General features: G+C 60.2%; 1 protein-coding gene across 3 annotated transcripts in view; it reads left to right on the forward strand.

Annotated features, from left to right (window-relative positions):
- The window catches only part of AGO2 (argonaute RISC catalytic component 2), a 105,568-nt gene that overhangs the window by 81,623 nt on the left and 12,041 nt on the right, over window positions 1-11,904 (forward strand). For 2 of the 3 annotated variants that reach the window (XM_082720694.1, XM_082720695.1), the window contains exons 14-18: window positions 3,216-3,306; window positions 5,061-5,255; window positions 7,146-7,280; window positions 10,965-11,066; window positions 11,621-11,820. In XM_082720694.1, the coding sequence (XP_082576820.1) occupies window positions 3,216-3,306; window positions 5,061-5,255; window positions 7,146-7,280; window positions 10,965-11,066; window positions 11,621-11,820 (723 nt within the window). Of the gene's footprint in view, window positions 1-3,215; window positions 3,307-5,060; window positions 5,256-7,145; window positions 7,281-10,964; window positions 11,562-11,620; window positions 11,821-11,904 lie in introns of all 3 variants that reach the window. The other variant, XR_014308794.1, reaches the window with a different exon arrangement.

Consider the following 11,904-nt stretch of genomic DNA (forward strand, 5'->3'; position numbering starts at 1 on the left):
GGGGAATGAGGGGCATATGAGGGTCTTGGAGTGAGGTGAGGGCAGGAAGGGCTCAGGGGTCCTGGGACGTGGGACGAGGCAGCCATGCTATGAAAGGAGTGAGCGGGTCAGAACCGGAGTTCACCTGGAACGTCTAGCACACGAGCCTCAGCAGAGCGACACGTCACTGCTGCGTGGGCTGCCAGTGAGCGCCCCTGAAGCCGTCGGAACCAGGAGCCGACCCCTGGAACCCTGAGAGGCTCCGCAGCAGGGCACACTGTTGGCAGGCCCCAGGCTGGGGTAGGGGTGTGGGGCTGGCATGGGATCAGTGGGCGGGGCTGTGGGGTCCTTGGTCCCTCTTGGCCTGGCGTGGGGCCCTGGGCGCCCTGAGGGCAGGCCAGCTTCTGCTGCAGCAGGGAGAGAACTCTGTGGGGACAGATGCTGTCGGGGGGTTCTTGCTGAAGCGTCTGGGCCCTGGGGTTCGAGTTTGATGACAGACAGGGTTCTTGCTGAAGCGTCTGGGCCCTGGGGTTCGGGTTTGATGACAGACATGGGTAAGCACGGGTCGCTCGCCACGCTCACTCTTCAGTGTGTCAGGCCACCCCCGCTCCGGAGGCAGCAGGAGGTGTGGCTGCCTCTGTGAGCTCAGGCCAGAGGCAGGGAAGACCACGCAGCCGACAGCCTGGTCCGGGCTGCCTTTGTGGGCGCGGCTGGGCGCGGCTCCAGGTCGGGACCCAGGAGGGGGCGTTCTGGTGGGCGCACAGCAAGGCCGCGGGCGAGGGCCGCCCTTTCAGAACATGGAGTCCCCCCGATGCGGGGAGTTAGTAGGTCGCTGTGCGATGGCGTGGAAAGTCCCTGAATTCGGGGTCTGACGACTGAACTTGAAGACGGGCTCTGCGAGGTGGGATCGAGTCACGCAGTCCCTGCGGAGACCCAAGGAGCCTCCGAGGGCAGGCGGTGAGCGCCCAGCCAGCGGGCTCTGTTCCGTGGGTGCCGGCCGCGAGCCAGGACTGGGGCCGCAGCCGCCAGAGTCCCAGGCCTCTACTCGGGGGACCCACACACATGGGTCTTGACAGGTGAGCAGCAGTGACATCGTGGGAGGAACCAGAGCTCAGGAGGGTGAGGAGCTGGGGTTTCTATGGCAACGGACTGGTGGAGAAGGTAGCGCCGAGCAGAAGGGCATAGGCATGTGGGGATGCCTGCGAGAAGCGTGTTCCAGACCTGGGCGTGCTTCAGGCAAGGGCCCCGGGTGGGAGCCTGGCAGGACGGCTGGGGGTTGTTCTAGCCCAGGACCCAGGGGTGGGGGGCTACTGGCAGTGGCCTGGGGCTCCCTCCGGGCAGGACACAGGTCCTGGAGGTGTCTGTTCTGAAAGGCCCCTGCGTTGTCTCCGGAGGGACGCTGGCGCGGGGGAGGGTGGGGGCTGCCCCGAGACGGTATGTTAGGAAGGTGGCGCTGCGGGGCCCGCAGACAGGTTGGGTGTGGGCTGGGAGAGGGTCCGAGGCGTCCGAGGCGCTCGCTCTGCTGAGCCTCTGTGGCCCTAAGCAGCACGAGGGGTGGGGCGTGCGGGGGCGTGCTGGAGGGGTTTCACGGTGGGCGAGCAGAAACAGGTCTGCTGTCGGGGGTGGGGGCTTAGGGCTCCGCAGCTGAGAGCTGGGATTGAAGGCCAGGCGGCAGACCCCCCAGGGCAGGGCCAGACAGGAGGGAGGCCAGGCCTGCTGCCCTGGAGGCTTCAGGGTTAAAAGTTCATGGAGCCTGGGAGTCAGCCGCGAGGCCCCAGAAGAGAGTGGAGGAGAACCAAGCAGGTCCTGGACCCCAGGGGCACTGCAGCCTATGTCACATGGTGTGGACTCTGCCACGCAGGGGTGGGGGACCTTGTGCTGGGAGCCTTGTTGCCATGGCAGCAGGACGTCTGGTGGGAGGGGCCGAGGCTGCTGGGAGGTGGGAAGCAGGAGCTTAGCAGCAGGCGAGCCTCCTCGAGGAACGGAACGAGGAACGGAGTCTGCAGGCAGGTGTGGCTTCCCCTGTGGAGGCGGGAGTCACAGCTGCGGGTTAGGGAGCTGGGAGGAGGGCGCGGCACCGGTGCCGGGGAGAGCCAGGATGGGGCCGGGCCCTGGAGGCTCACAGAGAAGGGCCACGGTCCACGACAGGGCCCAGAAGCAGGTCCGTTAGCGTGGCCGGCCCCCGGGCGGGGAGCCCCCGTGAGCTCGCCAGTCTCCCACTTCCATGTCCCGGGCCCCCCGGTAGAAGAGCCCCCCCGGGTGTGGTTGGCAGCACGCCGGAGCTTGCAGGGGGAGCCGGTGCACGTTTCGTGGACACGGACACATGACACACACACTCGGAGCCCTTCCCTCACCTCTGGGCTCCGGGGGGGGCTCTGGCCAGCGGGAGTCCTGCGGGGACCGTTCCCCAGTGAGTTCCACTCCGGGCTGGGCGGGCGGGCCCCTGGCCCCTCTCACCGCGGAGTAGCAAGGACAGGAGCGGCAGGAGCTTCGGGCGAGTGCGGCGGGCCAGGCCGTCCGAAAACGCTTGGCTTGTGTGTGCTCACGTCCGTGTTCCTTTCGGCTGCGTTTTCCAGAAGAAAACCGTAAGCCGCAGAGAGCGTCAGCTCTGGAATGCAAAGCGAGCATGTGACCCCGTGACACAGCCTCTTTAGGAAAGTGCTGGAACACCGCATTTGAACAACTAGGAGAGAAAGCCCGTGTTGTGCTTAGCCCTGGGGGGAGGGGGCTGGCACCCCGTGGGCTGAGAGCAGGGGTGCTGCTGAGCATCCTGCAGAGTGGGGGGCGGCCCCCGCAGCGCAGGACGGCCCAGCCCCAAAAGCTGCCGCTGGACCGCAGGACGACGCAGCGGAGTGTGGCTGCAGGTCCCAGGTGGGAGGCAAGTACGGGACTCTCCCGCGTGTGGGCTCCCGCGTGTACACCGTCGTCTCATGAATTCGTAATCTGAACGTAGAGACTCAGCACATCTGATGAATGTGGAACGTTCCGGCACACAGAAGCCTCTGTAGCCGTGCACGCCTGACCCGTCTTGTCTCTGCTTCTATGCCTCGTCCCCTGCACTGGGTTGTTTCTTTGGAAGCAGAGCTCAGACTGCGTGTGGCTTTATCGGCCAGGGTTTCTGTGTGGGCCATCAGAAAATACGGGGCTTTTGTCAAAAAGACAACCACAGTGCCTTTGCCACGCAAGTGACGCTCTTCAGGGGCACAGGCCTGAGACACTCCGGCTTCCCTCCGCAGGCCGCCTGTGTTCCAGCAGCCTGTCATCTTCCTGGGGGCCGACGTCACTCACCCACCCGCTGGGGACGGGAAGAAGCCTTCCATCGCCGCTGTGAGTATCTGTGCTTCCGCTGGGCCGCGGCGGCCACGTCCTCCCACACGTGGGACCTGTGCCCTGGCTAGGCTGCCTGTGGGAGGGCATGTGGCCAGAGCTGCCCCCAACACCCGCAGTGGTTTTTGGAGCAGCTGGCAAAACAGAGTCTCGTGGAAAACTGGTATTTGGAGGGGACTCTGCACGTGGCTGAGTGTGTCTGAGAAGCCAGGAGGTGGGACTCCCGTCTTGTGGGACCCCGCCTGCAGCTCCTGGGGGCCTGGGTGCTCTCTGCCTGTGGCGGCCGATGCTGTGCAGGACTCGTTGGCCTACTTTCCTTACGCTGCACTCTTTTTAAACATTTTCGTTTATTCTAAAACGCTAAACGTGAAGTAGTTATGGTCAGAGTTCAGCGGGGGTCTTGCCCTCCATCTGCCCGTGAGTTCGTTCGGCTTCCGAGGGCTTTGCCTCCAGGCCCTGCACACCTGTGCTGCACACCCGCTCGCCAGCTGTCTCCTGCCCTTGGGGGCTGACCTGGGCCCCTGCTCTGTGCCCCAGCCAACAGGGCCCAGGAGGAGCAGTATAACGGCCTTTTGTTCAAGGGCGTGTGGAATAGCGTGGACTGGCGAAGGGGTGCGCAGGGCCAGGGTGCTGTCTCTGACGGGGCCCCCCATCTGCATCCTGGGCAGCCGGGTGGAGGGAAGGAGGCATCAGGCTCAAGGTCTATGTCCCCTGCGTCCCCCGTGGGGACTGCCAGCGTGACCTCCGGGCTGTTGTGCGTCCTGTCACAGGCCTGACCCCACGTAGGGCCGCTTGTCGAGCCTCCAGACTAATCAGAGAAGACTGACATTTTCTGAGCACCTGCTACACGCTGGGCTCTGGGCTGCGTCACTCTGCTGAGTCATAACCTCGTGGGGTCACCGCTCGTTTCCTCAGCCAACACATGAAGTCCAGAAAAGCCGAGCTCCGTTGCTCAAGAGAAGCAGCAGAAAACACAGCTGTAGATAGCCCGAGGCTTAGGGTTAGGGTCTGAGCTGTGTGGGGCGCTGGGGGCCGCCGCACTGTCAGGCTCCGGCGTGAGGGGCTTCGTGTCCCATTCCCTCCATCATGGCGGCTGTTTCTGGAGCAGTCACAGACGGGCAGCACCTGCCACGTGTGTGGACAGGGCCAGCCACCCTCTGGCCATCCGGGGAGGCTGGGCCCCCGGGAGGTGCAGGCTTCCCCAGGGTCCATTGTGCACCCCCCCCAACACGCTGGATACGTCTGGTGTCACTCAGGGCTTGTGTTCCTCTGGCAAGGCAGCATTCGGTAATGTGACTCTTCCTCCTGGACTCAGCCTTACAGAACCTCCACGTCCTACCTAGAGTGCGGTTTCCACCTGGTGAGACGCTCCCCAGCCCCTCCTTGCTGAGGAGCTGTGCCCCTTGGGCTTTTGCCAGCTTGCCCTCGGGGTGGTGCCCCATTCCCGGGGAGCAGGGCTGTGCCCTGATGGGCAGGCAGCTTCTCTGGGGGAGCGATGAGAGCTTCCTCATCTGGCCTCTGTGGGGCTGATGGCACTCAGCCAGCTCGGCTCGCGGGCAGTCGGGGTTCAGAAGAGTCGCCTCCTTTTCATCAGACGCTCGCAGCACACTTCTCTGTCCCGTGTTTAGTAAGCACGGTGGCCACGTCCCAAAAGGAAACACCGAGACAGCAGGTTTGACTCCCACACGCCGCTGCCCCTCAACTGCGCCGTGACGTGGGGCGGGTGACATGTGTGACCTCGCTCGTCCCCGCAGGTCGTGGGCAGCATGGACGCGCACCCCAACCGCTACTGCGCCACGGTGCGGGTCCAGCAGCACCGGCAGGAGATCATCCAGGACCTGGCCACCATGGTCCGCGAGCTGCTCATTCAGTTCTACAAGTCCACGCGCTTCAAGCCCACACGCATCATCTTCTATCGCGACGGTGTCTCCGAGGGCCAGTTCCAGCAGGTGGGTGCCCGCGGCCGCCTCTGGGGTCTCCGAGTGCCCAAGAGTCACCTGTCCGTCCGGCGCACTGACGTCTGTTCTCCCCCACAGTTCGTGTGGCCGCGCCTGGACGGCGGGCCGGGAACATGCCACCAGCCCAGCAGGGCCCAGGCAGGGCGGAGGGGACGAGGAGCCCCAGGGAGCTCGGGTCTGGGCCGGCTCAGCTGGGTGCCCTTCTGGGCGCCTGGTGGGGGGAGTCTGGGGACCCCCACTGTGTCTGGGGGTCACCTCCATGTGTGGCGGGAAAGGCAGGCTGCAGGGTGGAGGCCTCAGAGCCCTGGTGACGGCTCTGGCAGGGGGCCAGGAGGGCAGCTGGGCAGGAGTCCCGTTTGGGAGGAGGGCTTGTGGGACTGGCCACCGTCTGGATGGGGTCTTGGGTGACGTGTGGATCACGGGCTTGCACCGCTGTCCAGAAGGCGGGGGACGGGGGCGTCAGCCGCGGAGTGAAACGGCAGGAGAACAGGTGCGGAATCTTGCTGCTGTGCTCTGCTTCCAAGCGCCTGCGGTCCCTCCCTGTTGCGGGGACCTCCGTCCTCGCCCAGCGCTCGGGAGACCATGCCCTGAATGTGTCTCCCCCACACCGATCCTAGCCAGTTACACCTCCACCCACCCTGTCCCCACACGCACCTCTGGGAGATGTTAGTGGGGAAGGCAGAAGATCTGGGCCTGTGTCCAGTCCTGCGCTGCTGTGTGTCCGAGGCCCCAGGCTCCCCTGGACATGCAGGCTAGAGAATACCTAGACCTTCCTGCTCCAGAAGGGGGCCACAGCTCATACCCCCCCACCCCAGGCCCTTGGTCAGTGGGAAGAAGGGAGTCAACCCTCTGGCCAGGGCCTCAGAGAGCTGCTGCAGGGGCAGGGCTGGTCCCTCTGACATTCGCCCCCCAACATCCACAGCCCAGTGTGTGCCGACCTTGAAGGCACCTCTTGTACAAAAGCTCTTGGCTTCCCTTGGTAGAGAATGTTCCCCTTCTGTGCCCCCTTCCCCCCACCCCCTACCACAGCCATACCTGCTGGAGAGGGGTCTGCACCGTCTGTGTCTGTCACTCTGGGAACAGCCTGTGCCTAACGGGTCCCCGCAGCTGGCGGTTCTCCACCCAGAACCCAAGACACTTTGGAAACAACACGATGTTTGATTCAGACCGTGGCTAAAAATCTAAGGTGTGTGGTTCCTGGAGTGGCCTCATCACGGCCTGAGAAGTTGTTTGCCTGTTTGTCTCGGACACAGAGGCGGAGAACAGCGTCATCATGTCCCTGTGCCCTGACTCCCAGGCGCCTGGTACCTTCCTTTAGTCTTTGCAGCAGGCCTGCACGGTAGGGTGTTCCCACTTGAAAAGTGAAAAAAAGCTGGGCATCAGAGAGGGCCCATGGCTTTCCCAGAGCCGCACAGCGACCTGCAGCAGGGCTAGGGAGTGAACCCGGTCTAACTCCTGAGCCAGTGTCGGTTCTGCGGCTCCTCTCCCTCCTCTCCCTCCTCTCCCTCCTCCCCGGCACGGAAACGAGCTGTCGGCTGGACCTGTCCATGTGTGTCTCCCTTTGTGCTTGCTTACTTCTGCGCGCGACGGGTGCTGTTTATGAGCACTCAGAACATTCTAGAAACCGTGCTGAGGAATGGTAGGCACTATCTAATTTAAACCATTTAACTATGACACCTGGGTCTCATCTGCTCAATTATAGAAACGAAAAAGCAAATGCAGAAAGGCAGTCACACCGCTGACCACAGCCGGCACAGCCGAGGACTGACCTTCGAGGAGTTGTCAAGCAGCGCGTGTTATTAAGGGGTTTATTCCGAGGTAGAAAGGTACTGTTAAAGAAAAAAAAGAACCATCCTTAAACTCATCTTTTCTTTCCCTCAGGTTCTCCACCATGAGCTGCTGGCCATTCGTGAGGCGTGTATTAAGCTAGAAAAAGACTACCAGCCCGGGATCACTTTCATAGTTGTACAGAAAAGGCACCACACACGGCTGTTCTGCACCGACAAGAACGAGCGGGTGAGGTTCTGGGACTGGAGGCGCGGCCAGAGGCCGGCCCTAGGCTGTGGGGCCGTGAGGGACACAGGCGTCTGCTCAGCCCGTGCCCAGAGCCCTGACAAGGGGCTTCATGGAGACCCAGCCCTGGGCGCTGGAGAAGGGCTGTCCTCAGGCTGGTGAGATGTGTGGACCCGTTCATCCCACAGGCCTGGGACAGGACCGGGCAGGAGATCTCATTTGTCTCGTAAAGAAATCACCAGAGCCCTGGCTCTGAAAAAAGGCCCGCGGCAGCCATGACAAAGACACTGGGCAGAGTCTCTGGGACGCAGCCTGGGGACCGCTGGGGGTGGTGGGGTGCTGACGTGCTGGGGGTGGTGGGGTGCTGACGTGCTGGGGGTGGTGGGGTGCTGGGGGTGGTGGGGTGCTGACGTGCTGGGGGTGGTGGGGTGCTGACGGTGCTGGGGGTGGTGGGGTGCTGACGTGCTGGGGGTGGTGGGGTGCTGACGTGCTGGGGGTGGGGCTCCGGGGAGCCCGTCCAGGGTGTGTCTCCGGGGAGCTCCAGAATAAGAATAACGAGCACAAGGGAGAGGCAAGGTTTATAGATCGAACAGCTAAGAAATCGCGACAGTTGAAGAAAGGTAGGAATCTTCTGGTTACAGGTATTTTCCATGTTCTCAACAGGAGAAATAAAAATAAACATACAAATAGCCTAGTGTCCTAAAGTGCGCAGCGTCATGTAGCCGCCTGTGAAAAGGGACAGTGCCCGCAGGGAAGGGGACACTCCCCTGAGAGCCAGCAGCCCTCCCGCTGCTCGGGTCCCCACACCAGAGAAGGCACAGCGAGGGCGAAATACAGACTGTAGTGAGAGAACGGGGCAGTTTGTCACAGTCGCAGGGTCCCATCCACCAAGAAGATGTAACAGCCCTGGGCTTGGACGCACCTAACGCCGTGACCTAAAAATACGTAAAAGGAAGAAAATACCGTCTAGCGAAAACCAGACAGAATTCCCAGGAGAAAGTGACAAACCCTCCATCAGAGAGGCGTGCTTTAACACAGCACGGTCAGACACGCGGGCAGGCACGCGCGACCGAAAGCCAGACGCTGGGAGGGGGCGACCAGGCCAGGTCTCCTGGCGAGCGTCCTGCCGCGGACGCTCGCGTTCACGTGGAAGGCTTATGAAAGTCGCCTTGTTCCTGGTCACAAGGAGATCTTGGGAGATTTCCAAATCTATTGGAAATAGATCTATGGGAAAACCACGTTTTGTTTTTTTTTTAAATCATACAATTAGACTTTAAATCAGCAGAACGAAAAAGACATTTAAGAAAACCTGAAATTTTAAATTCACTTCTAAGTCGCACACGCAATAAGCATGCAAAGGGAATAAAAACTACAAAGTAACCAGGACTGAATGAAAAGAAGATTTCGTGTCGGACTCTGTGCAGCGTGGCTGGCGCTGTCCTGGAGAGCAGAGGACAGGGTGCGCTGGGAGGTGAGAGACAGGACCGGCCAGGGAGCCGACGGGGCCGGAAGGACCGAGGAGCTGCTGGTCCTGGGTGTGCAGGGAAGGCCGAGGAGCCGGTGTGCTCAGGCTTCCTCCCGCTTCCGCCTGTAAACCGCCCCGCCAGGAGCCACACGGGCTCAGGGTCAGCTTGTTTCTAAACCCCAGCCCCTCTCCATGGGAGATAATGAAGAAGACTGAACAGATGAACACAAAAGAAACCTGCTTCTTTGAAGATAGAGAGACCTAGCAAGACTCAGGGAGGGAAAAAAGGCGATACTCGTAACCATGTTAAGAACCAAAAGAGTCTGTGACCCCAGAAGGGGGATGTGTTACTTAAATCATCGTGGGATGCTAACAGTTTTATGCTGATAGATACATTAGAAGAACGGGAAGAGATAGATACACGTGGTTGTTTGTGAAATCAGGGAAATTACTAAAACCAGCTCCGGAGGATAATCGAATCGTCTTTTCCAAAAGGCATCAGGCCCAGGGAGCCTTACAGGCAAGTGTCACCAAGCCTTCAAGAATAGATGATCTTAAAGTGTGGCAGAGAATAGGAAAAAAGAAGAAACTTTTTAGCTTATTTTGTGAAGTTTATGCAGATTTTTTATAGGCAAGTTTTACCAAACTATCAAAGAATAATCTTACACAAAATTTTTTAGAGAATGGGAAGTAATGGGGGTGGGGGTCAGGGGGGGACTCATGGAGTTATCCTGATAACAGCCAAGTGTTGGCAAGGATGTGGGTGCTGGGCCGTGGTCAGGAGCACGGGTCTAGAGCCAGTCTACCCCCAGCATCTGGGCTACGTGGCCACAGGTGTCGGCCTCCTGGGAGCACCTTCCTGAGGGTGTTGGGAAGGTCCCAAGCACTTTGCGTTGTCCTTGGCAGAGAGTAAACGTGTTATTACGAAGACTGTCCTGTGCTTCCAACGGGAGTGCAGACTGGTCATTCAGCTCGGATGCAGTCTGGTGACTGCAGCCCTGCAGAAGCCCACCTGCGTATGTGTAAGGAGACAAGTAGACGAATGTTCATTGCAGCGTTGTTTCTGATAGCAGTACTTCGTCTACTAAGAGGAGGAAGCATCGTGATGTAGTCCTGTGCTGGCGTGCTGCCCAGCGACGAGCAGGGTAGACTGTCCAGCACGTGAATACATCTCAGAGTCGTCCGTATTGAGCAAAACTGCAAGTGGCAGGATATGTGATACACCTGCCCTGCGTGAACACCTGTGCGGTAACACTGTCGTGCTCACGGAGACTTAAATGTGTAGCGAGAAATGAAAGTACTCGAGGGATGATAAAGTCTAAATCGGGGGAGGCACCGTTTTCAGATATTTGACTTTTAAACATTGGAAGGTGTGAGAAAGGTTGACAGGAAGTAATCCAAAGAGGCCCAGGAGGGACTGGGACTCGCACATGCGTGTGTGTCTGTGGAAGTTGCGGAGCTGAAAAGTCAGTGACTTCCTGATCACGGCTGGGCTCCAGAGCCTGCGCGTTGTCACGGCCCCAGCAGCAGGAGCTGGGAGCTTGGTGATTCTGCAATCCCAGAATGTGCATTTAGAGTTGAGTGGTTTGGTACCATCTGTAGCTCCCAGAATGTGCATTTAGAGTTGAGTGGTTTGGTACCATCTGTAGCCCAGCCCATCCCCCTGCTGCTCGGACGGCCTGGGTGGGGGGACAGCGAGCCCTCCTGGATGGAGAGGGCGCCCTCTGGTTGGTGGTGACTGAGCCAGCGGGCCAGCCAGGGCGCTCCTGAGCCTTCTGGGCAGTCTAGCTCGTCCGCCTTGAATGTCAGGTGTGCTTGTGCACGGGTGGCGGCCCGCCGGGTGTCTGTCGTGCACGGTTTTAGATGTGTACGTTGTCGGTGCCCTCAGCAGCAACAGTGAGCCCTTCGAGCGCTACGTGCATGTTCTTCAGTGAAGGGAAGACACCTGCATTTCTTTCCTGGGACCTTACAAGACCTGGGGGGAAAAGCACCCCAGCCCTCGTAGGACAGGAACTTGCTCACTTGTAGGGCTATTTGTCAAGCTCTATTTTCGTGCTGTTGTGCTCAGTCAGTGTGTAGCCAACTTAAGGACGGCAAGATCTGGCCACCCACGGTCAGGAAGGGCCAGCATCTGAAGGTGGCGTGGGTGAGGCTGATGATGGGTTTGCTTGCTTTCTGTTGTTGTCCCTGGACGTATCTAACGGGTTCCTGTATTGCTGAAGGTTGGGAAAAGTGGAAACATTCCAGCAGGCACAACTGTGGACACGAAAATCACCCACCCGACTGAGTTTGACTTCTACCTGTGTAGCCACGCTGGCATCCAGGTAAGGACCCAGGGTCCCTGCTGCCCAATCTTGGTGTCCCTGTGACATGGTCCGCATGCTCCGCAGATACTCGCAGAGCACAAGCCCCACGCAAGGCACTCCCGGCGGCGAGGTAGGGGAGGTGGGCAGGGGGCCAGGGAACAGGTGAGGGTTAGTGGGTGCAAAGGCCAGGTATGGTGGTGGGGCCCCAGGGCCGTGCCATGCGCTCGGAGCTCAGTGAGCGAGCTGAGAGCTGAGCGGTGATGCGGCCTCGGGAGCTGTGGCCTGGGACAGAGAGGCTGACTCCAAATCAACTTCCCGCTTCGCGGGGTTCAGCCTTGTGTCCTGCTACACACACTAGCGGGATGTCCGGGGAAGGTCACCCCGTAACCCCTTGTCACCTCAAGACTCCTGGCCTGTGTCGGTGAAGAGGCCACGGGTGTTTGTCCCTGAGCTCCCACTGAGTAGTCCGGAGTGGGGGACCGAAGCCTGGCTTCTCAGCAGGGCCCTGTGTAGGTGAGTTTTGGACTTCATGCTTGCACATTCACTCCTCTGATCCTCTGATCTGCTTTTAGGGAACAAGCAGGCCTTCCCACTATCACGTGCTTTGGGATGACAATCGTTTCTCTTCCGATGAGCTGCAGATTCTCACCTACCAGCTGTGTCACACCTACGTGCGTTGCACGCGCTCCGTGTCCATCCCGGCGCCAGCATACTACGCCCACCTGGTGGCCTTCCGGGCCAGGTACCACCTGGTGGACAAAGAACATGACAGGTGAGTGGTGGGCCTCTCCTGGCCAGGGGCACGGCAGGGGTTGCCCCTGAAACCGGCTTTGGGAGCTGCATTTTTAGGTTGGGA

The sequence above is a fragment of the Mustela nivalis genome (genome assembly GCF_964662115.1).
Source record: "Mustela nivalis genome assembly, chromosome: 2".
In the NCBI taxonomy this organism is placed as follows: domain Eukaryota; kingdom Metazoa; phylum Chordata; class Mammalia; order Carnivora; family Mustelidae; genus Mustela; species Mustela nivalis.